General features: G+C 64.8%; 2 protein-coding genes across 17 annotated transcripts in view; one reads left to right on the forward strand and one right to left on the reverse strand.

Annotated features, from left to right (window-relative positions):
* Nucleotides 1-23785, forward strand: part of BRSK2 (BR serine/threonine kinase 2) — a 60463-nt gene that overhangs the window by 30325 nt on the left and 6353 nt on the right. For 8 of the 15 annotated variants that reach the window (XR_008662379.1, XR_008662378.1, XM_055309045.1 and 5 more), the window contains exons 2-16: nt 5976-6070; nt 7148-7233; nt 9756-9896; nt 11191-11307; nt 11923-11956; nt 12109-12177; nt 12256-12402; nt 14282-14313; nt 14643-14807; nt 14921-15018; nt 15104-15254; nt 17404-17469; nt 19340-19400; nt 20191-20398; nt 21029-21077. Coding sequence is in view for 12 of the 15 variants with exons in the window: in XM_055309045.1 (XP_055165020.1) it covers nt 5976-6070; nt 7148-7233; nt 9756-9896; nt 11191-11307; nt 11923-11956; nt 12109-12177; nt 12256-12402; nt 14282-14313; nt 14643-14807; nt 14921-15018; nt 15104-15254; nt 17404-17469; nt 19340-19400; nt 20191-20398; nt 21029-21077 (1519 nt within the window). In the remaining 3 variants the exon portion in view is untranslated. Of the gene's footprint in view, nt 1-5975; nt 6071-7147; nt 7238-9755; nt 9897-11190; nt 11308-11922; nt 11957-12108; nt 12178-12255; nt 12403-14281; nt 14314-14642; nt 14808-14920; nt 15019-15103; nt 15255-17403; nt 17470-19339; nt 19401-20190; nt 20399-21028; nt 21078-23785 lie in introns of those variants that run through there. The other 7 variants (XR_008662380.1, XM_055309070.1, XM_055309031.1 and 4 more) reach the window with 2 other exon arrangements.
* MOB2 (MOB kinase activator 2) overlaps nt 22351-23785 on the reverse strand; it is a 94472-nt gene continuing 93037 nt past the window's right edge. Inside the window, exon 6 of one of the 2 annotated variants that reach the window (XM_055309085.1) lies at nt 22351-23100. In XM_055309085.1, the coding sequence (XP_055165060.1) occupies nt 22798-23100 (303 nt within the window). In that variant the 3' untranslated portion in view covers nt 22351-22797. The remainder of the gene's footprint in view (nt 23101-23785) is intronic. The other variant, XM_055309095.1, reaches the window with a different exon arrangement.

A 23785-nucleotide genomic window follows, 5' to 3' on the forward strand; every position in this document is an offset into this window, starting at 1 on the left:
GGGGTGAGGAAGGGGTGGGGGAGTGCCAGGAGGGCGCAAAGAACACCCTAACCTTGCCCTGGCGGGGTGGCCGCCAGTCCAGCCCCACAGTGGAAGGGGCTCTGTGTCAGGTGAAGGGGTGGGGTCGGTGCAAGGAATGGGACAGGGTGAGGTTCGCTTTTCTCAGCAGACTCCCAGTGGCAGGAACTGCCCTGGTGTTGAAGGGAGAAGGATACAGACACCCCGGGACCGGGCTGCACTGTGCCCCAGCAGGAACCAGATGGCCGGCACCATCAGCTCCTCCGCACCACCAGCATCCATGCAACTGACTGTCCCCTCCCAGCCACACACCAACCCCTGCCCTGGCCCGGGGGGCGTTAGTCCTCAGACCCAGGCTGGAGGGCTGCCCAGCAAGCTGGGGGTTGAGACATGATGGCAGAGGGGCTCTCGCCCTGGGACACAGCCAGGTGGGTGCCTGGGGCTGTCTGTGGAGGACAGGAGGTCCCAGAGTGTCAGGAACAGAGCCCGTGCTGTGCACAAGGGCCTGTGTGGGGCGGGCTGTTTTCCCTACTTGCACAGGTGAGGTGAGGACACTCAGGCTGGGGCACTGGTCGCGGGGCACCTGCCTGGGCCACCAGGCCATCCACTGCCAGGCGGTGCAGCTGGCCTGGGCATTCAGCTGGAGCCCGGTGCTTGGAGGGCAGAGCATCTTCACTACCTATTACCCAACAAGGTCCCCCCAGAACGTGAACCTTGTCTCATGGTTCCTGAGGGTCAGGGGAATCCAGGGATAGCTGAGCCGGGCTGAGGCTGTACTGGCTGGAAGCCTCTGTTCTTGGCCACAGGGTGTCGCCTCAGGATGAGGCCATGGGCTCCTCAGAGCAGGGATCCCAGGGAATGGACCCTGAAAGGAAGCTGGTTCCCCGAAAGGTTGCCACCTGCCCTGAAGGATGACAGCTTCTTTCTGCCACATCTCATTGGCCACACAGGCCAGGGTGGTGCAGTGCAGGAGCGGCCATGTGGCCAGGAGGTGGGCTTCCAGGATGTGGGGTCCCTAGGGGTCCTCTGGGAGGCTGCTGCCACTGTCTGGGGAGGCAGGGTGACAAGGTGGCGGGAAGAGCCACAACCAGGCCAGAGGTTGCAGGGCAGGTGCGGCTGGGAGCATTGCACACATCCGCACCCCTATGTGCACAGCCTGTGCTCATGGCCTGTGCCCATGAGCTGCTCCTGGGAGTTGGGAGTGGAGCCTCTGCAGCCCCCCAAATCCACTTTCTTCCGGGTTCAGCTCTATGCTCAGCTTCTCTGGGAAGCTCCCCTGGGCCAGCTGGTTCTGTGGCCCACGGCCTCTGGCTGCCCCCCTCCCACCCACAGGCATCCACTTCCCATCAGAGGCATTTGGCCCGTGGGGAACACCATGCCTGGTCCCCCCCCCTTTTGATTCTGTGTCCAGATCCCGGCTTTTGGATCCTGGCCTTGCATGGGGCAGTTGTGCATGTGGGGACAGTGGCCAGGGCAGGACCACAAGGTTGCTAAGGACCAGCTGAGACCACCTGCTGTGTCTGGAGCTTCCCCTGTGGGGCTGCCCACTGGCACCTGGGAGCAGAGCCTGGGCAGCTCAGGTCCCATGATGGTCAAGGGCAGCCTGTGGGCTCTGAGCATGGCCCCAGGCTGCTCCCGTGAGGATACTGTGCCCTCATGCTGGGTGGGGGGAGTATTGCTCAGTCCCTCCCCTACTCACAGTCCCACCCTACCCCTGCCCGCCCTCTCGGCTTCTCCCGTTGCCCTGCCTGCTGTGGGCAGCCCAGCCTGGGGGACATGGGGCTGGCTCTGGGCCGCCAGCCCTGCTGACTTATTTTTCCGACAGCTGGTGTGGAGAGCCCAGGCAGGAGGGGTCACTGGGCCCGTCCACCCCAGCCAGACAGGCATGTGTGCTGCGCGGCCCACAGGGACCGTGCCCTCACATGCCCATGAGGGGAGCCCCACAGTGCGGCGTGTCGGTGGGGCAGAGAATGGGTCACTCTCAGCTGTGCTTGTGGTCCTGGGAGCCAGCTGCAGGCTCCCATAGGTGACGGAGGCCGCTCGTGCTGGAGGAGGGATGGCCTCCTGTCCCAGGTGGTAGTGACCCTCGGAGTGGCCCTGTGAGCACTGGTGGCTGGATGCTGGTTTCTCCCAACTCATGGACGGAGCCCCATGAGGTTGGGTCCGCGCTGCCCTGCTCCTTTGTCCCCCCATCATGAATCTCCCTCCCCAGAACCCACAGTGGGAGCTGCTGTCGCCTGTATCGCCTGTCCCCCACACCCAAGGACCAGCTGACACCACGGGGGTGGTCCCCCGTGTGAGCTCTGGGGCTGTGGGCTCCATCAGCACCTCGGACAGTGGCCTCGGTTCTCAGGCAGGTTCCAGTTTCCAGGGAGCCTCCCTCCTCCCTGGAAACTCCTGTGTCTGGACGGCTCGCTGCATGGGAGCCTACAACCCACTCCTGCCCTGGGTCCCATGTCCACTGCTCTCAGCCTCCTCTGGAGGGGCAGGGGGATCGCCAGCCGCCACAGGTGGGGAGCCACGGGAGGACCTTCTGGCAGACACTCCTCCCCTGAGGCCAGATGATGCGGCCCCTGTGGACATTGGGAGGGGGCGGGGTAGCCCCTGTGGACAGTGCAGGGGTGGGGGGCAGGGTAGCCCTGCAGACGGTACGGGGGGTCGAGGGCCAGGCGAGTCTTGAGGGTACCTGAGTCAGCAATGGGAGAGGCTTCCCCAGGTCTCCATCGATCTAGATATTTGGTGATTTGATTGAGAAGAGCCATCATTTCTCCCTTGCGCTCCCCCGGTGCAGGAGCCCTGTGTGCATCGTTTCCTGGGACTCTGCAGGCAGGGCCGGTGGTGTTCCCAAGTCCCCACAGAGGCTGTGGGGTTCACGTGCCCTGGTCTGTGGCAGTTGGCAGGGCAGCGGGCACAGGCGTGGCTGACCACATCACGGGGCCCACGTGCAGCATATGTTCGTTCATCCCTCCAGGTCCCAGGTTCCTCTCTCTGGAGGACCCTAACACCGGGCACATAGTGGACACTCAGAGAAGGTGGCCAGGACATGCGTGCTCATGGTGTGGGCGGGTAATGACCTAAAGTGGCCCTGTGGGGAAGGTGCATGGTCACTCCGCTGTGTGGTCACCTTGCTTTCAGCTTCCCCCACAGTAGACCAGACACGGTTCAGCCGAGGCGGGAGGGGGCGGAGGGTGATGGTGGGCTTCCCCCCAGAAGCTGTCCTCCCACCATCTCGAGCCTGCGTAGGGGGGCTCCTGAGGGCACACAGTCACTTCCTGCCTCCAGGGAAGTGGCAGCACTGCCAGGAACCCAAACACCCCACCCCAGAGGACCCCGGGGCTGAGTCACTGCCCAGGCTGGCAGGACACCTCACTAAGGAGGAGCACCTCTATGCTGGGTTTTGAGGGGTATGTAGGAGACTGTGGGGACATTCTTGGCAGAGGCAGCAAGGAGAGTAAGATGAAGTCAGGGAAGGAGCTGCCCCAGTTCCAGGACCGTGCCCAGGGCAGCCCCCCCCCGCACCTGGCCATGGCTCCTGGTGGTCAGGCCGACAGCCCCGTGAGCGGCTCTGGGGGGCAGGCTGGTGGGGCTTGTTTGGCACAACTCATCTGCTGGGCCGTTTGGCCTCTGGCCTCTGGCCTCTGGGCAGCCGTGTACCAGCTGCACAGCTCTGCTTCTAGAGAGCTGGCCGGCGCAGCGTCAGCGCCCTGTCCCTTTGACACCCATTTATTTTCCTGGAAGCAGGACATTTCTCCCCACACGTCTGGGATTCCTGCCTTGTGAGGACGAGTGTGCGCTGCCGTGTGAGGTGTGCGTGTAGGTGTGTCCTCGGCCCCCTGCACCTGGCGAGCCCCTGCCCGCCCGTGTGCCTGAGCGCACTGTCCCATCTGCGTGATACCCTCTGCCTGGACCCTGATTACGGAGCTCCTTCTTGTCTGGGGACATCACGACCCCCCACCTATTTTCGCCTCAGGAGCTGGCCCGCAGAGCCGGCGCAAGGCCATGCCCACCTGTCTCCGGGCATGCCCAGTGATGGCGCTCTGCCCTGTAGGGTTCTCGGGCTCATGCTCCAGGCGTTTCTGGGCCGTTGCTGTCTCCTTCCAGGTATCTGGCCACCCCATCTGGCGTCTGTCCTGGGCCTTCGGGCCTTGGACGAGCTTGTCCCCCTTGGGATAGCAGCTTCTGTTGCCTGTTGCCCCGGCTCCTCCTGGCCTGTCAGCCTTGTTCTGGGGACTGGCCACGCAGAGGTTCTGCTGCTGACTCTGGCTCTGGAGGCAGGGCTGGTGCCGGCCTGTGGGCAGTGAGTCCCTGGGCCTCCACCCTGAATCACAGACGGAGGCCAACAGCACACCTGCTGGCACCCCCCACCCCCCTCCTGCTCTGTCCTCTGTTCTTCCTGCTGACCGGGAATCACAGGGCTCGGGGCCGGATCAAAGGCGGCCGCCAGAGGCCCAGGAGTCTGCAGGCCTCCCTGGGGTGGGAGCTGGGGCGGCGTGGGGAGCTCAGCGGGCACACCTTGCCGGGGTGCAGGTGCCCATCTGTCCTTCCCTGAGCACGCTCATAAGCTTCCGGCCCATGGGCACTGCTCCTTGCGCCTGCCTGCCACTGCTCTGGGCTCTGGGCAGCCCCACGCTCTCTGGGCCGTGCTCACACACACAGGGAGAGGCTGGCATGTAGGCCCGTCCGTCCCAACAGCAGGGGAGGGCCTGAGCTGAGCTGGGAAGGACGGCCGTGACCGTGCTCCGTGGAAGGACGCAGAGGCCACATAAAGTTATGGACGTGTGGTCCGTTAAGGGATCGTGTTTTCTACACACATGACAAGGGGTTCATTTCCCATAAACATCAAAGGGCTCTTGCAGACTCGTAAGAACCCTCCCCTGGCCCCACGTAAAAGTGGGTAAAGAGTGATCCCAGGGAGGTAGTGAGCCTGACAGGGAGCTCAAGGTCATGGTTAAAGCAGCAAGAACTGGACGGGCCGTTGGGGGGGGGGCAGGTCACCCCAGAACCACGGGGTGGCGTGCCGTCAGTCCCCGCTTTGGTCAAGTCTGGATAATGCTGTGTGGGCGTCCCTCAGTGTTCACAGAAAAGGCATCCCAAGCCAGGCTGCAATGCCAGGTGCACAGGTCCCCTGTCCCCCATGCCCCCACACGCTGGAGGTGGGGCCGACCATTGTGATAGCCTTCACATGCCTGCCTGGGAGTGGGAGTCACCTTGGAGAATGTTGGGGTTGGGGCCCGGGCTCAGCACCAGAGGGGGTGTCCTGGGCCCAAGGCCACAGTGCAGTCCAGCCAGAGGTTCTCAGGATGCTGGCGGGGGCCAGGCTGCCGTGGGGAGGTGGGAAGGAGGGAGAGAGGGATGTGGGTGCCTGGCTGTGGTCACAGGATGAGGGGGTGGCAACCAGGACTCAGGTCCTTGAAGTGTGAGCATGAGAACAAGTTCTGCCCTGTGAGGGGATCCAGGGGTGGGGGTACAGGGCATGGCAGGCCAGGTGGTGCCATCCAGGGAGTGGCCTTAGGCCCATCCTGCTGTCCTGGGCACACCAGTGAGCCGGATGCCAGTGTCTGGGCACCTCTGTCCGGAGGTCTGTGGGCCCAAGGGAGGTTGACAGGTCTGGGCTGCAGGGTGGCAGAGGCCAAGCATCCAGCAGGAGGGGACCCTAAGGGACCAGGCGGGGGGAGGCCCTGAACCTGAGAGCACCCTGGCTTCCCTGCTGGGGGAGATGGGCGGTGCTGAAGGCCTGGGGTAGGGGCTCCAGGAGGCCAGAGGGCTGGTGCCATGGGAGGCGATGTGGTGTGTTCTGGGCAGTGACCGAGGAGTGTGAGAGGCCCACGGCAGCTGTGGGGGTCCCGCTGGGGTGCACTGGGCAGGGCGGGGTGGGGGCAGGGCCTGGGCCCTAAGGGGTGCGGGGGGCAGGTGGGACCCTGCTGACCTGGGTCTGAGGGGGCTTCTCTACCCCGCAGGCCTTGTGAAGCTGGGGATTCACTGTGTCACGTGCCAGAAGGTGGCTATTAAAATTGTCAACCGGGAGAAGCTCAGCGAGTCCGTCCTGATGAAGGTGAGCTCAGGTGGGCGGCCCTGTGGTGAGGAGCCCGCAGGACGGTCCCACTCGCTCCGTCCGTCTGTTGCCCGTGCCCGCCACCCTGCGACTGGCTGTCCCCCATTCCTGCCTGCTCTCTCCTGGCCTCAGCCGGGGGCCTGGGAGGGACAGGGACAGGCCACATCCTGGGCACAGTCCTGGTGCTGTACCAACCCGCTGAGATAGCCAACTGGGCCTCAGTTTCCCTAGTCAGATTTGGGAGGAGGCCCCTGCCTCTGAGGAGGGAAAGAGGAAGTGACAGTTCCTGGGGGACCGCACAGCCCCTCCTGCTTGCCGCCCCTTCCCTCCCCGGTCCTGGGAGCCCCTTGTCACCTTTGGGACAGGATGCTGGGCGGAAGGGGTTGCTCCAGCCTCGGTCCCCCATCTGCCTGCTTAGCCATGGGTATAGAGTGCTCAGACCTTTGGGGTGGGGGGGCACGCTGGGGTTCCTATCAGCATGGCTGCCCTCCAACCAGGGACGGCGCCTCCCTCGCTCCCCAAGACGGCTCCCAAGGGGCGCATGAAGGGCCAGCACACCAGGAGGGCAGTGACAGGCTGCCTGGGGGTGGAGGCTTGTGGGGGGACCCCAGGGACCGAAGCTGGAGGAGTTTTAAGGAGATGCTTGCTTGGAGGGGTGAGGGGAGAGCTGCTGGGGGGCAGGCAGACCCTGACCTTGCCTTGGACTCACCGGGACTCATGTGTTCACTTGGGGGCAGTGAGTGCAAGACGTGCAAGACGCCCATAAGCTCTGCGAGCAGAGAGACAGGAGCTCAGCGGCAGGGCCAGGGTGGAAGGGCCAGAGGCAGCCCCCTTCTTTACAGGGGTACAGACCCCATCGTGAGGCTGGCCCTGCTCCAAGCCTCCTGCCCCCGTGAACCTAGCGAGGGTGTCCAAGGGGGCATGGGCCCCGCAATCCCCCCATATCCCCACCAGCCAGGGACCCCTGCAGGCAGGCACGGCCTGGCCTGGGGCTGCCAGTAGGAGGGGACGGGGTGGGTGGAAGCAGGGGGCAGGGGAATGAGCCTGCCCCCAGCTGGACCTCTCCCCGCCATGCAGGTGGAGCGGGAGATCGCCATCCTGAAGCTCATCGAGCACCCTCACGTTCTAAAGCTGCACGATGTTTATGAAAACAAAAAATATTTGTAGGTATTGCCGGGTCTGGAGAGCTGGGGTGGGGGCAGAGGTGAGGCCGTCGGGCCTCGGGGAAGGCACAGGCAGCCCCTTGGGCAGGGGGCCCCGGCAGCGGAGCTCGCAGGAGGGCTTTGAAGGGCGAGCCAGGCTGGCAGCCGGGGTCAAGCAGCAGGTGCCCTTGATCCCAGTGAGCACCCCCAGCCCTGCCACTGCCAGGGCTCCCAGGGACCCCCCGTATTCCCACTGAGCCCCACCAGCTCTCTCACGGGACTGGACCCCAGGGCCGGTTGGCACCCCTCGCCGGTCTGCTGTCCCACCCTCCCTGGGATGTCCGGTTCCCATGGTGCTGAGAGGCTGACCTCCGAGGCCACCGGGAATCCCACATCTCGGGCACCCCTGGGTTGGAAAGTGGGCCCCGTCACCCCCCAGCCAAATCAGCAGCTGTGTGGCCTCCATGAGCTCACCTGGGGTGTGGGTGGCGGTCACTCCCAGGGTCACGGCAAGGGGGCGTCCAGCTGTGTCACTGCTGCCTGTGTGACTGCAGGAGGGCCTCGGCCTGTGATGCATGCATGGGCCCTCAGGGAGGGGCTCCAGTGGCACTTCCTTGGGGACATTGGGATTGAGGGAATGTGAGCAGGGGGCTGGCCCAGGGGCCCCCAGAGGGTGTCTGATGGATGGGACCAGCTGGCCCCAGGTGGCTGTCCCCACCCCACCCACAGTTTTCTGGGCAGCGGGGGTTGGGGCACAAAGCCGGCTGCCAGGGGCTGCCCCGGGGGGAGCAGGAAGGCTCGGGCCTACAGATGGAGGACGGGCCCCCAGTCCAAAGCCCAGACCCTCCCACAAGTTACTCCCTCTTTGAGCCTGTTCCTCATTGCTGTGGTGTCCCCGCTGTGTGTCAGCCAGAGGCCCAGTGGCATGAGCGGCCAACTCCAAGTGTTTGAGGGTCGGGACAGGAGCTGCCCGGTCGGTACAGGTGTGGGGGTGCTGGGTGGCAGGTCGTAGTCCTGGGGCCCCTGACCATGGCGAGCAGGACCTCTGCCCCGAGACACACACCTGCATGACCCTCACCATCAGCCTGACGGGGGCCCTCCTTGCAGCGTCCAGCAATGTCCCGTGAGCTTGGGGCAGGTGTTGGCTGCCTCCACATACAACAAGCAGGAAACCCATCAGGCCTCATTTTTGCTGAGATCCTGGGGAGGACAGACCCAGGGGTGGGACGATGGGCAGAGCCTTCGGCCCCAAGGAGGCCACCTCAGTGGGAGTCAGGAAGCAAGGGGGGGGCACCTGGGACAGGAGGATGGGGCAGGGGGGCACAGCCCAGGTGAAGGCCCGATGACAGGGACACCGTGCCCAGCACGAGGATGATCAGGGCTCCCCAGGACTCAGCCCCAAGGCAGCCCAGGGAGCCTGCAGGGACCTCTGCCAGCGAGGGCAGGCTGTGGCCTGTGCTGTGCTTGGATCCTCCTGCTCAGGAGCAGGGCAGGACCCCCAGGATGGTGCCCCTGCCTGAACCCCACTAGTGCTCCCTCCCCATCTCCAGCTCCACCCCCTCACCCCCACTCCCGCCTAAGGCTCCCTGTGCTTCCATCCCCACTGACCCTTCCATTTCTGCAAGACCAGCAGCTCCTTGGAGGTCCTGCAGGCATCATTGTCCACACGTCCTGGGGGCCATCCTGCACCTCCCCACCTGCCTTGGGGAGGCTCCCCCTGCAGCCACCATCACTAGGCCAGAAACATCAGCAGGCCAGAGACGGCCTGTCCTGCCCCTCCCGCTCTCCCCATCCTGCCCTGCCCCACCATGGCCCTGCACAGTAGCCCAGAGGCCCTCAGTCCCTGGGCCTGGCCAGTGACATGATGCAGCAGAAGGGAGTGCCACCCCTTGAGGCCACCGCCCCAGGGCAAGTGCCCTGCCCCAGTGTGTGGGCATTGAGGCACTGGCCCACAGAGCCAGGAAACCCAAGGCCCTGTCAGAATCTTCCTGGTGGCCCAGTTCTCACCCCCTGCACCTGTCCAGGCCACCTGCCAGCTGCCCCCCCCCCCCACTCAGGCCCTCCTTCCACACTTTTTCTTCCATCTTCCAAGAACCAGTTTGAGGGCCACCCCTGGGGGCCCCCAGCCATGCCTTGCTCCAGCCCCTTGCCCACCCTTGGGTCTGCCTTGGTGGCCAGGGCTCCCCGAGGGCCTGAGTGTCTGCTCTGGGAGCCCAAGTGGGGCTAGCCAGGGGGAGCCTAGAATATCACGACCCCAGCTTGCATGGGGGTCAGTGGCCACAGTGTCCCTCAGCCAGGGTGACAGGTGTGGCCCTCCTCCCAGACTCCCCGCATCAGGCCACCCCCCCGCCCCGCCCATGGCTGCACTGGAGGCAGGCCTGCCGGGAGGTGGGCAGGCAGGCAGGGCCCCTCATGCTGAGGGTGCTGGACGCTGGGATGGGCTGGTGGCCTGCAGCCTGCGGCCGGTGCTGCTGTGGCCGAGTGGCCCTGAGGCGGGCTGGTCATACCGCGTGCAGCCACCCGACGCCCACCTGTCCCTGCAGATACCTGGTGCTAGAACACGTGTCTGGTGGGGAGCTCTTCGACTACCTGGTCAAGAAGGGGAGGCTGACCCCCAAAGAGGCCCGGAAGTTCTTCCGGCAGATCATCTCTGCGCTAGACTTCTGCCACAGTCACTCCATATGGTGTGTGCCCCAATACCACTAGGTGCCCCCAGCCCCACCAGCTGACCCCTCCCGTGCTAGGGCACCTCCATCCCCCCAGGCAGGCCCTCACCCCCTGCCAGGGGCCCATTCCCCACCAGGTGCCCCCTACCATCCCTATCAGGTGCTCCCATCCCCCGTCAGATACCCCCCACCCCTCACCAGGTGTCTCCCATCCTACCAGGTGCCCCTTCCACTGTCTCCCATCAGGTAACCCCCCATTTCCCATCATATACCCCCTACGCCACATCAGGTACCCTGCCACCTCCCATCAGGTACCCCTCTACCTCCCATCAGGTGCTCCCATCTCCCATCAGGTACCCCTCCACCTCCCATCAGGTGCTCCCATCCCCCAAGGTACCCTCCCACCTCCATTCAGGTACCCTCATCCCCCATCAGGGTGCTCCCCATCCCCCATCAGGTACCCCCCCATCTCCCATGACATAGACTCCACCCCTATCAGGTACCCCTCCACCTCCCATCAAGTGCTCCCCATTCCCCATCAGGCAGCCCCCCATCTCCCATCACATACGCCCCATCGCCATCAGGTACCCCTCCACCTCTCATCAGGTGCTCCCATCCCCCTTCAAGTACCTCCCATTCCCCAAGGTACCCTCCACCCCATCCCCCATCAGGTACTCCCTATCCCCCATGATGTATCACCCATCCCCTATCCAGTGCTCTCCGTCCTCCATCAGGTGCTTCCCACCTCCCATCAGGTACCCCCGCCCCCCATCAGGTACCCCCATACCCTATTAGGTAATCTCCCACACCCCATCAGGTGCTCCCTATCCCCCATCAGGGACTCCCCATACCCCCTCAGGTACCCCCCAACCTCCCTATCAGGCACCACCCCATGCCACTGGGGCAGACAGTACTCTTTCTATTGACCCCCTTCAGGAGCATCAGGAAGCTTATGTCAGGTGTGCACCCCAGGCTCCAGGAGCCCCCTCCTCAGGTTTCTTAGAGGTCCTGGGGCCAGGTTACCCTAGATTGGGGATCCCAGGTTGGCCTCAGCTCAGAGCACTTATGGTGGGTGGGGGGCCCAGAGAGTAAAGCAAAGCTTGCCCCAGAGTGGGTGGGAGCATGTGGTATGACCCCAAAGGGTCCCTGTTTCTCTGTCCCCAAGACCACAGCTGCCAGGCAGGCGACTTCCCATTGGCTGCCTGTGACATCACCAGGCTGGGTTGCCATTGGCCCCATGCAGCGTGGATGGGCTTTTGGGGAGGGGAGGCAGCTAGGGGCTGGTCAGCCTCAACCCCGCCTTCCTTCCCAGCCACAGGGATCTGAAGCCGGAAAACCTCCTACTGGATGAGAAAAACAACATCCGGATCGCCGACTTCGGCATGGCGTCGCTGCAGGTTGGCGACAGTCTGCTGGAGACCAGCTGCGGGTGAGCGGGGCTGCCGGGCCAGGAGAGGGCCAGGCTGCTGCCCCCGAAGGCCCTGCCCTGCCCCCTAGATGCCACCAGTGGTCTCGGCTGCGCAGCCCGGGGGACCTGGAGCCCCAGGACCTCTGGCTCTGCTCCCAACCTGTGCTGCAAAGTGCGGTGCAGTGAAGGGGCCCTGCCTGGTGACCAGTGAGGCCCAGACCTTCCCTCGGCTCTCCAGGCAGACCCCGGAAGGCTAGTCTGGTCCCGGTGGCTGCCTGCTTGCCAGAGCCTCAGCGTGGCCATCTTCCTGCTGCGCACACTCAGCCCCATGGCCCTTCCCGGGACCAGGATGGCAGCACACAGCCTTGAATGTGGCTGGGTCCGCAGGCTCCCGTGCCTCCGTGTCCCCCAGGAGCACACAGTAGGGATTAGGTTGTGGGGAGGTTGGCATCAAAGCCCCTTGAGCCTCCTCGTGGGCCTGGGGGCCCCCCAGAGGGGCATTACTGCAGGCGGAACGTGGCTCCAGGTGTCTCCATTGCTGTGGTCCGGGGGCAGCCCGGAGTCCAGGCGGGGTGGGACAGCCAGGGTAGACAGCAGGTCCCGAACCTCGTGCCTGACTGCCGCTTTTGCCTCCAGATCTCCCCACTACGCCTGCCCCGAGGTGATCCGGGTAAGTGGCCTCAGCCCCCCATGCCCTGCCCTTGTCGCCACCCGAGCCTTGCAGATCCCCAGGCCCTAGCCAACTCCCACACCCTGAGCCTGGGCGCCCCCATTCCTGTGGAGACCAGCCATTCACCCTGGCAACCCCACTGCTGCCCACAGGGGGAGAAGTACGATGGCCGCAAGGCAGACGTGTGGAGCTGCGGTGTGATCCTGTTCGCCCTGCTGGTGGTAAGGCCCCCCGCCCCTCCCCCGTGGTGCTGCCTCTGGGCGCCCCTCCCGAGGTGACCCCAGTGCCCCTGCCGGCAGGGGGCTCTGCCCTTCGATGATGACAACCTGAGGCAGCTGCTGGAGAAGGTGAAGCGGGGCGTGTTCCACATGCCGCACTTCATCCCGCCCGACTGCCAGAGCCTGCTGCGCGGCATGATCGAGGTGGATGCGGCCCGGCGCCTCACGGTGGGTCCCAGCGTCGCAGAGGGGCCAGAGGGCCTCCCCTCTCCCCCTTATGCAGCCCACCCACTCCTGGACCCTGCAAGGTCCCTGCCTGGGGCCACCATGTTAGGGCCTGGGTCCTGTCTCCAGCGTCTCCTCCCAGGGATGAAGGCTGGCCTGTGCAAGGGATCCCCACCTGTGCTAGTGAGTGTGGTACGGGGGGCCCTGGCTGTGCACGGGTGTGTGTACATGTACACAGGCGTGTACTTGCATGTGCGTGGGTATGCACATGGCTCTGTGGGCTCACACTTGGGTGTGTGTGTGTGTGCCTGGGTGTGTGGCCATGCACAGCTACATGGGCGTGTGTGCACATACACAGTGTGTACTTGTATGTGTGTGTGGCTGTGGGTATGCGCATGGCTGTGTGGGCACACACAGCTGTGTGCACATGCTTGGGTGTGTGGCCATGTATGACTGTGTGTGCACAGATGTGTGTGCACAGGTGCACGTGTGTGTGTGTGCACATAGGCGTGTTGTTGTGGGTATGTGCATGGCTATGTGGGCACACATGAGTGTGTGCACGTGTGCTTGGGTGTGTGGCCATGCAGAACTCCGTATGCACAAGTGCATGGGTGTGTGTGCACATACACAAGCGTGTACATGTGTGTGTATGGGTGTGGGTATATGCAGGGCTGTGTGGGCACATACATGGTATACACACATGTGCCTAGATGTGTGGCCATGCACAGCCGAGTGTGCATAGGTGCATGGGCATGTGTGCACATACACAGGCGTGTACTTGTATAGGTGTGGGTATACACAGGGCTGTGTGGGCATATACATAGTGTGTGCACGTGTGCCGCCATGCTTAGCTGTGTGTGCACAGGTGCATGGACATGTGTGCACATACGCAGGTGTGTACTTTATGTGTGGCTATGTACGTGGCTGTGTGGGCACATACAGGGTATGTGCATGTGTGCATGGGTGTGTGGCCATGCACAGCTGAGTGTGCACAGGTGCATGGACATGTGTGCACATACACAGGCATGTGTGTGTGTGTGTGTGTGTGTGTGTGTGTGGCTATGCACATGGCTGTGTGGGCACATACAGGGTATGTGCATATGTGCCTGGGTGTGTGACCATGCACAGCTGTGTGTGCACAGTTGCACTGGTGTGTGTGCACATACACAGGCGTGTACTTGCGTGTGCATGGGTGTATGTGCACAGGTATGGTTTGGGAGTGCTGGTGTACTTGGAAGGCAGGTGCCCACTGATGCTGGCCCTCGTGTCCCGGGCTTCCCAGGGCCTGGTCAGCGGGCATAGTTGCTCACGAGCACTCCTCATGGCAGCTGGGGGCCGGGCAAGGTCTGAGGGAAGCTCCTACTTCTGAGAGAAGCCCCCCTTGGCCACCTCCGGCCTCCCTAGGGCTCAGCTAGTGCCAGGAGGGCTGGTCCCAGAGCAAGGGCAGCAGGACTCCCCTGGCCAGACAGAGGTGGCCCAGTGGCCAAGAGGCCACCCTCACCCACCCTCCCAACCAGGCTGTCCCGAGTGCAGTTGAGGGGAGAGCAGGGCTGGTCCCCAAGCCTCCTGCTCACACCTGCACCCAGCCCCTCCCTGTGCACAGGAGGCCGCTCTGCTTCCGGGCTCACTCCGTCTGCTACCCGGCCCCCAGCCCTGCCCACCTTCCTTCTCTTCCACTGGGGGTGAGCAGGGTCAGGGCTGCCTGCCTGGAGCCTCCAGGAACGCAGCCCCTCCCCACGCTCTCCCCACTCCAGCCCCTTCCTCCCCCCTCCTGTCCTGCTCTCTGCACACTCCCGCGCTCCCCCTACCGCCCCCTCTGGCCTCCTAACGTGGGCTCCTCCGTCCCTCCTCGTACTAACTCCCTGTTTCTCTTTCCTTGTAGCTAGAGCACATTCAGAAACACATATGGTATATGTAAGTAGCTTCTCCTCCCACATCGCCTGCTTTGCCTGTCACCTGTCACCGTGGCCTGGAGGGCCTGCTAGGGAAGGCGGGGGGTGACCCGGCCCAGCGCAGGCCTGCCCCCAGCCTCAGCCGCTCCTGGCTCAAGGCCCCCGGGCAGGCCTGCGCTGGGCACAGGCAGGACGCAGGAGGTGTGCAAGGGCTGGGCGCAGGCAGAGTAGCAAGACTCGGGGGCCCCAGGAAGGGGTGGGCCCCGCCCTCCCGGCACCTCAGGGTGGGGGCGGAGGAGCCCCAGGCCGCGGAGGGGTGGCGTGTGACCCTGCCGTGCCTGTCGTCCACAGAGGAGGCAAGAACGAGCCGGAGCCAGAGCAGCCCATCCCCCGCAAGGTGCAGATCCGCTCGCTGCCCAGCCTGGAGGACATCGACCCCGACGTGCTGGACAGCATGCACTCGCTCGGCTGCTTCCGAGATCGCAACAAGCTGCTGCAGGACCTGCTGTCCGAGGAGTACGTGGCCAGCCTGGGGCCCCTGCGGCCCCTCCCAGGCAGGCGGCCGTGGGGTGGGACCCCCTCCGGGAATGGACCTGCCCACCTTTCTTGGTGCCTCTCACCCACTGCAGGGAAAACCAGGAGAAGATGATTTATTTCCTTCTCCTGGACCGGAAAGAAAGGTACCCGAGTCACGAGGACGAAGACCTGCCCCCCAGAAATGAAATAGGTATAAGGTGGCAGGGTGGCCTGGCCCCATGCTGCCCCTCCCACGCCCGGCGGGCTGCCTGGCCCTGACCCCTGTCTGCACACAGACCCTCCCCGGAAGCGTGTGGACTCCCCGATGCTGAACCGGCACGGCAAGCGGCGGCCCGAACGCAAGTCCATGGAGGTGCTCAGCGTGACAGATGGCGGCTCCCCGGTGCCCGCGCGGAGGGCCATCGAGATGGCCCAGCATGGCCAGAGGTGCGTGCCTTCTGGGAGGACACGGCACTCTGCCTCCTGGTGGCCCGGCCTGGTCGGCGCTGGCACTCCTCACTGGCTGCGTGGGGCCTGGCATGGCTCATCTCTGCCCACCCCCTCCCCGGCCCTGGGGCTGGGCCAAGGCCACTGGGCTGTGCTGGACCACGCTGTGCTGGACCACGCTGTGCTAGGGGCTGGGCCGGGCTGCTCGAGCTGCTTGGGCTAGACTGGGCTGGGCTGAACTTGGCTGGACTGGGCTGAGCTGGGCTGCGCTGAGCTGGACCAGGGTGGACTGGGCTGGACTGGGCTGGGCTGGACTGGACTAATAGCTGGACTAGGCTGGACTGGACTGTTGGTTGGGCTGGACTAGGCTGGGCTGGGCTGGGCTAGGCTGGTCTGGACTGGACTGCTAGCTGGACTGGGCTGGACTGGACTGGGCTTCTAGCTGGGTGGACTGGGCTGGGCTGCTAGCTGGACTGGATGTACTGGGCTGGACTGCTACTTGGGTGGACTGGGCTCGGTTGGACTAGGCTTTGCTTTGTTGTCCTGGCTTGGAGTAGGCTGGTCAGGCCATCCAGAACAGGGTTGGGCTAGACTGGAGTGAACTGGAGTGCTAGCTGGACTGGGCTAGACTGGACTGCTAGCTGGGCTGGACTGGGCTAGGGTGAGCCGGCTGGACTGGACTGCTAGCTGGGCTGGGCTGGGCTGGACTGGGCTGGCGTGGACCAGGCTGTACTGGACTGCTAGCTGGGCTGGGCTGGGGTGGACCAGGCTGGACTGGACAGTTAGCTGAGCTGGGCTGGGCTGGACTGGGCTTTGCTTTGTTGTCCTGGCTTGAAGTGGGCCGGTCAGACCATCCAGAACAGGATTGGGCTAAACTGGAGTGGACCAGACTTGGCTACACTAGGGTCAAGCCTTATTCAGAGCCGCCCAGCAGGCCTGTCCCCACTTGATGCTGGCCCCAGGTTTGGGTCACCTGTGGTAGTGTGGGGGTCAAGGACGTGGATGGAATTCTAGGTAGTGTCCAGGAGCTGGTCAGGGCTGTACCAGCAGCGCCTCCTGGAGGAAGGAAGGGTGTCCTGGTCCTGTAGGGCCTGGGAGGGCCCTTGGCCAATCCTCACCCCAGCTCTGGGCAGGGCCCGCTTGAGGAGATGCCCCGTGTTCCTGCCAAGGCAGGGGCCTTTGCCATAGCTCTGGGGCCTGGAGACCACCAGGGCTTGGGGTCCCAGCCCTGGCGCTTCCCCTGGTCAGTTGGGGGTTGAGTGCTGGGGACAGCCTGGCCTTTCCTGGTTTTTGCCAGGAAGCAGCCATGGTTAGCATTAAAATAGGCTGGGGGTCCACAGCTCTCCTGGTGGTCCCAGGCCTTCCTCGGGGAAGTGGGCTGGCTGCACACAGCCCTGGCCCACTGCCCCCGGGGTTCCGGCACTGGGGGGCTGCTGAGGGTGGTGGGAAGAAAGTTCTCTGCTGGCTGAGCTCCTGCCCTGACTGTGCCTCGCGTCCTGCTTGTTGGGGGCTCCCCATCTCCCCAGCAGGCCTCCAGGGTGAGAGGCCACCTCTCCCCAGCCCACCCTTCCTGAGCTTCACCCCTGCCTCCCGTTGGACCTGCCCAGAGCAGGCGAGTGCAGATGGGGGGCACACGTCATCCCAGCCACCTTGCGTCCCTCCCTCCTCACCCGCCTGGAGTAGGGGCCGGGCACGGGAGGCCACCCTGAGTCAAGTGACCTGCTCTGCCTTCCAGGTCGGGCTGCCTCGGGGCGGGAGGAGCTGGGACGGGAGCTGGGACGGGGTCAGCTATGGACCACCCGGGCAGTCCCTGGAGAGCCCCTTCCTCCTGGCACCTCGCATCCTGCCACCGCTGCTGCAGGCTGCGCTTCTTCTGGCTTGGCCACCCGGCGCTGGGCCACAGTGGGCGCCGGCTGGGGTTGGAAGGGTCCTAGGGCTGGCCAGGCCCCCCTGCTCAGCAGGCCACCAGGGTGGGGTGCGCTGTGGCCCTGGCGCTCTCCTGCCTGACCTCCCCTCCTGCCCGTGTGCCCGGCCTGGCTCCAGGTGGGCCCTGCCCAGCTTGCGTGGAGCTGTGTGGAGGTCCGGCCTCCCGGGCCGCCTGGTGGGGCTGCGTCAGTAACTCTGTTTTCTCGCTTTGTTCCTGCTGTAGTAAAGCAATGTTCAGTAAAAGCCTGGATATCGCTGAAGCCCACCCCCAATTCAGCAAAGAAGACAGGTATACACCCTGCCCACCCATCCCCCGCCCCCCAGCCCCAAGGACAACGCTGGGCCTGGTGGCAGGGCTGGGCCTGAGGTGCATCTGGCCCTCGCAGCTGTGGCGAGGGAGCCCTCCAGCAAGCTGGGGAAGGGCCTGGGCCAGGCGGGCCCGTGGCCCTGAGGAGGCGTGGGCTGCGGGGGCGAGGCCGGTGGCCAGCCTGACCAGGGTGGGGAGACCCACTGTGCTCTCCCTGCCTGGGGATCCCTGAGGGTCTGCAGGCTGTGAGGCCCCTTCTGCGTGGCCCCAGTGAGCCTCCCCTCCCCTGTTCTGTGCTGCCCCAGGGCCCTGGGGTCATGCCCTGCTGTCCATAGGGGCCAGAGTGGAAGTGGCACCCCAGGGCAGTGGTAGGAGGCATGACAGTCGCAGGGGTCTCTGCATGGGGCCCGGCGGTCCTGAACCCCCAGCCCTGCCCCTGCAGGGCCCGCTGCCCGAGGGCGACAGTGATGGGGCCTCACCCCTGTTACCCTCCCCGCTGCTCCCGTACCTTCCTGTGCTCCTGCCTGCTCACCGCTGGCCTCTTGCCGCCCACCTGTCACCCCGCCCTGGCTGCTCTGCGTGCCGGCCCCATCCTTTCTGTCTTGGGCAGGTGCCGCCTGGTTAGACCGACCGGCATGGAGGCAGCCCCCACCCCTCTTCCTTCCGCTGCTTCTTTTCTGGTTTCCTTGTGCCAAGTGACGAGTGCATGGCTGGCTCAGTGGCAGGCAGGCCCTGGGTGCTGGGCCTCACTCTCAGCTGCTGCCCTGCTGGCCTGTGGCCACTGGGGGTGGGCACCAGCCGGAACCAACGGCCCCCACTTGCTTCCCAACTTCCGAAAGCTTTGGACCAAGGCCTGGCTCTGGCACCGTCCTGGCCGTGGGCCAGCTGGGCTGTAGGGGGCTGGGGGAAGGTCAGCGTCGCCCCCTGGCTCTGTGGCTGTGAGGTGGAAGAGTCGTAGGGTCATTGCCATGGGGCCCCCGCCCACAAATGCCAGGGTCCTGGTCAGAGTAGGCTCAGCTCCTCCCTGAGGCCCAGGGGCTGGGCTGAGGTGCGGGTGGGTGGGCTGACTGGTGGGGGCGGGCCTTCACTCTTCTCCTCTTCTCTCCTGTGGCTACCTCACCCGACCTCCACCCCCGTTTCCTTCCTCGAAGGGCAGCAGGTGCCAATGCCCAGGGCTGAGCAAGCACAGCGGGCCTTCCCTGAGGCTGTGTGGTGTGGTGGAGTGAGGCCCCTGCCCGCAGGGTGCCAGGTCTGCGGGCCAAGTGAGGCCACTGGTGGACAAGGCTCGTGGTCCCAGCCAGGGCTCACCCCAGCTTTGCGTTGCCCAGGCCCTCGTGGTGCCAGTGAGGAGGGCTCTGGGCTGGCGTGCTGTGGGCTGCTCTGGGCCGGGCAGGTGGGCCGTGGGCAGGGCAGGGCTGGGCTAGTGCCCACTCAGTAGCCCACATGCTAGGATCAAGCACAGGGGCCTGTGACACTTCAGCCTTGGGGTTCCTGGCTGGGCTCAGGGCACTGGGGCCTGGGGAGAGGACCTGGCACGGGGCTGGATTCAGCTCCCAGGAAGTGCCTGTCTCCTCATCCCTCTGTCCATCCAAGCCCCTGACAGATCCTTGCTGAGGGCTCCCGGGTGCCAGCCTGGGCCTTGGATTCGGGGCAGCTCCCGCTTACAGGAGAGGAGCCCCGAGGCAGGCAGCCAGCCACCCCACAGGGGCCTTGGGGCATGGCCAGGTTTGCACAGGCCGGGGCTGCCTCAGGCTTGAGGCCAGGGCTCCCGGCCTTTTGGAGGGCCCGCCTGGGGGAGAGAAGCCGGGAGCCGCGGCCCCCCCCAGCTGACCCGCTCCACACCTGTCTACAGGTCCAGGTCCATCAGTGGCGCCTCCTCCGGCCTGTCCACCAGCCCGCTGAGCAGCCCCCGGGTGAGCCCCCGCCCCGCCCCCAGCTCCGAGAGGCCTGCGTGTACCGGGGGGGTAGGGGAGGCTCCCAGAGCCCGGGAAGCAGGCCCCCCCGGCCCCGGGGCTGGGCCCGTGCCCCCACCCCCCGCTGCTGGGGCCGCCCGCGTGGGTGCTGCTGCTCTGGCTAACTGCACGTTCTTTTTGTTTTGTTTTTTGTTTCGTTTCGTTTGTTTTCTCCTGTGTTATTTGTTTTCTTTTCTGGCGAACGCTCCCACCCCCACGCCTGCCTGTCCCCGCTGGTCCTGCCTTGGGGTCCTGCTTGAACGTGTCTTTCTGGTCCTGGTGGCGCTGTGTGTGCATGCGGGGCGGGGGGGGGGGGGCGCTCGCATGGCTGCTCTCGGGACCCCGCACACTCTGCTGCCTGCCCTCTGCGCCTGCCCTGTAGCCTGTTAGAAAGTTTGCCCTGCCCCCCCCGCCCTCTGAGACCCCCTTCGTGGCCTGCCCCCTGGCCACCTCCGTGGAGCTGGAACCTTGTCGGAGTGCTCCTCGGCCCGGACACATCCTCCCTCCACAGGCCGCCTCGCGGCCCAACCCCAAGACCCAGACCTTGCCGAGCAAGGCCAAGCTGACCGACAAGCCGCTGCAGGGCACCAAGTCTAACCCACTCCCGGCCGGCACCCAGGCCCGACCCCCTGTCCCGGGGGGCCTAGGCCCCCAGCTGGCCCTGCCCCCAGGCCCGCCGACCATGCCGGCCCCCACCCGGCTCCCGGCCACCGGGACTGAACCCAACACCAAATCTGTCCCCACCATACAGGTGACCCCTCACCCCTCTCCAAGGGGTAGTCCCCTCCCCACCCCTAAGGGGACGCCCGTGCACACGCCCAAGGAGAGCCCGGCAGGCACGCCCAACCCCACGCCACCATCCAGCCCCAGCGTCGGAGGGGTGCCCTGGAGGACGCGGCTGAACTCCATCAAGAACAGTTTCCTGGGGTCACCCCGCTTCCACCGCCGGAAACTACAGGGTAAGTGGAAGCAGAGGGGCTATAGTTTAAGACTGCCAGCCTGGGCGCAGGGGTGGCGGGTGACAGGGGCCGCCCCCTCTCCACTGGGCTGGTTCACCTCCCACCAGCACCTCTAGGCCAGCACAGGCCCAGGGAGTACCTCCAGATGTCTGCTCACCCCCAGGTATGCCCACTTGGGCAGGTGTGGCCTCGGGACCCCTCCCAGCTCCTGTGCTTCTCTTTAGCCCAGAGGCCACTTGAGACCTGCGCCCTAGGAGGACGGCCAGCTGATGGGCGGGTGCGAGTCATCAGGAAGCCCACAGGACAGGGGAGCGGTGGGCAGCCCGCTGCTGTGGGCTGGGTGCCGAGGGCCCGTGGGCACAGCCAGGCTGTCCAAGCCTACAGCCCAGCCGATGGGTGGGCAGAGGGGGCCAGTGCCATCTTCAGGGGCCAGCAGGGCCAGCTGGAGGCCAGAAGGCATTGCCTGACTATAGCACTGGAGGCTGGGATGGCCTCGGGGCCCTACACTCCAGCGGGGGCCAGGAGCACGTGGGGCAGCTCCGTAGGCCCCAGGCCACAGCGTAGGGGGACTCTGGTGAGCGCAGGGCAGAGGGGTCACACCTTCTCTCCCTGTCCTTCCTGTGTGCACAGTTCCAACACCCGAGGAGATGTCCAACCTGACTCCGGAGTCGTCTCCAGAGTAAGTGACTGCTGCCCACGGTTGAGTGTGAGCCCAGCTCTGTCCCGCTGCCCAGGTCCGAATGTGTAGGGGAAGTTCGTGCTGGACCCTCCCCATGGCTGGCCAGGGTGCCAAGGGCTTCTGGGTGAAGCACCTGCGTGCCTCCAGGTCCTCCTCCTCTTCTCCCTGGGACTCTGTGCTTGCCCCCGGCCCCCCTCCACCTGCTGCCTAGGACACCTCCTCTTTAGCACCAGGCTGGGGAGCAGGGCCTGCGGTGCCAAGAGACCTGGCCTGTCCCGGCTTCCCTCAGAAGCCACAACCTGGGGCCAGCTGGAGGCAAGGGACGACCCCCCTGTGCCTTGAAGGGACTGGTACAGCTGGTAAAAGCCCCAGCCCCCAGGCTGGGGAAGCTGGCGGACCCGGAGCCCAAGCACTTGTGGTCAGATGGGCTTACGCTTCTCTGGACATGGGCTCAGCCCAGGCCGTGTTGGCACAGGGAGTCTGCAAAGGACTAGCCTACAGGTGGCATCCACCAAGGAGGGGCACGCTGGGTGGAGCTGACTGGGGCTTCCCAAGGGCAGAACAGAGCCTGCATGCAGCCAGAAATGTGGGGGCTCATAGGGATGGAGGGTCTCAAGGCGAAACATGTCCCCGCTGGCCGAGGAGGATGGAAAGCCATAGAATGGCCTGCTGGGAACTGTGTCCAGGGGAGGGTGGCATCATTCAAGGCCAGGAGCAGACTGAGTTCTTAGCTGACTGCCGCCAAGAGGAAGGAGCAGAACCCATGGGAGGTGATGGGCAAGCAGAGCTACGCCCCAGCCCACAGCGGGTCTGGACTAGGGCGGAGACCCTGGAGCCATCCCACCCCCACTCTCCTGGCAGAGGATGATGCAGGAACAAGAAATGCACTGCAGCCACAGGGCGGGGCCGGCGAGGGGCACAGGAAGTCTACTCAAAGGCTGCTGTCTCCGCAACTGAGCAGGAGCTACCACGTGGTGTGCTTTGTGCGAGGCCTGGGGATGTGCATGTGTGGGTTAGGGACTCCCATCCCAGGGTTAGTGCCCCTCAGCCGAAACGTCCTGCTGCTGTCACAGCACTCACAGCCCTGCAGGTGGTTTGCAGCCTCCCCTCCTCTGGAGGCTTAGCCCCCAACTGGGGATTCAGCCACATCCATCACCTGGCAGGTGTGACCAGTGGGGACGGAGCAGGTGCACAGTGGCCCAGGAGGCCCGGTGTGGTTAGCGCCCCAGTACCAGCTGCTGCAGAGGACATGCTTATCCACAGTGTGACCATCAGGGTTCTCAGGGAAGCACTCGGTGGGGTGCATGTGTACGAGTGTGCCCGCATGGGGCTGGTATTTATAGGAACTGGCTCACATGATTGTGGGGGCTGGCAGGTCTGGGACCATAGGTTCGGCAGGTGGAGATCTGGTTTGGGTGACATCACAGCCCTGAGTGTGAAACCGTGAAGCTTGGGGAAGCGGCAGCCTTTGCCCCTGAGGCTTTCACCTGCTTGGACAAGGCCGACCACAGCAGGGAGCATGGTCTGCTTTCCTCGGAGACACCTGGCTACCACATTTAAGAAGTGGCAGCTAGCCACTGACTGGATGGCCCAGATGACACAAGACACCAGCCAGCACTGCCTCTCTGGCTCCGTCAGGCTTCTTCCAGGCACAGGACTGTTAATGATGCCAGATGCCAAGCCGGTGGCTCCCAGACTACAAACAAGTCACATTTCAGTGTTATTCTAGTCTCTTCGTCAAGGGAGGAGAAGAAGCCCCAGATGCAGGTTCTGGATTTGCCTCTCCATGTACTTGCTGGGCTGCTGGGCTGCAGGGCCAGGGTGGGCCTGGGACATGGCAGGACACAGCCAGGGCAGGAGCCCGCCCTCGAGAGTGCCAGACCCACAGCGGATGGATGGCAGGATGGCAGGATGTGGGGAAGGAGGCAGAAGAGGCTGGTGACTGAGGGGACAGGAGGGCCAGCTGGATGTGCCTCCCTATCTTCACTTCTGTGCTGCTGTTCGGGTAGGATCCCAGGCCGCTCTGGAAATGGGTAGGACAAGGGGAGATCACGTGGTCAGGAAAACCACTGAAAAGTGCCTGAGAATCAGCCCCTACTGCTCGCCCTGCAGCGCTGATGCCAGAGTGAGATGCAGGGCCAGGGCCCTGCCCGTGCCTCACAGTCTCGGTGCATTCCATCCTCGGGGCTACCAGGTGGCCGTCGGGCCCGTTCGCACTGCCACATGGCGAACTGCTCCAAGCCCAGCGGCTTAAGCAACACATGCTCCTTGTCTCAGGTGCTGTGGGTCAGGCCCCAGTTGGCCAGCTGGGCCCTCCACTTTAGGCTGTCGGGGGGCCATGCTCCCCTCCAGGCTCAGCTGGGGCAGGACCTGTGGCCACGCTCCCACGGTCATGGACAGGGGCTGCTGGACCGAGGGCCTCTCTGCCACATCAGCTGGCTTTGTCACCATGCAGTGGAGACTTGCTAGCAAGCAGGAGACCCAGCCTTGAGTCACACATTCTTAGAGGGGACATCTGTCGCTCAGTTCTGCCTAGAAACAAGTCCTGGCCCTGTCTACAACCCACAGAGGAACCTGTGCAGGCGCAAATGCCGGAGGCAGGATCATGGGGCCAGCAGAAGGGCGGGTGCCGACCCTGGGGTGCACTGCGGGGGCAGGGGGGATGCAGACGCTGGACAGAGAATCAAGGGCAGACGGTCGACAGGATG

This window comes from Nyctereutes procyonoides, unplaced genomic scaffold (assembly GCF_905146905.1).
Source record: "Nyctereutes procyonoides isolate TBG_1078 unplaced genomic scaffold, NYPRO_anot_genome, whole genome shotgun sequence".
NCBI lineage: Eukaryota > Metazoa > Chordata > Mammalia > Carnivora > Canidae > Nyctereutes > Nyctereutes procyonoides.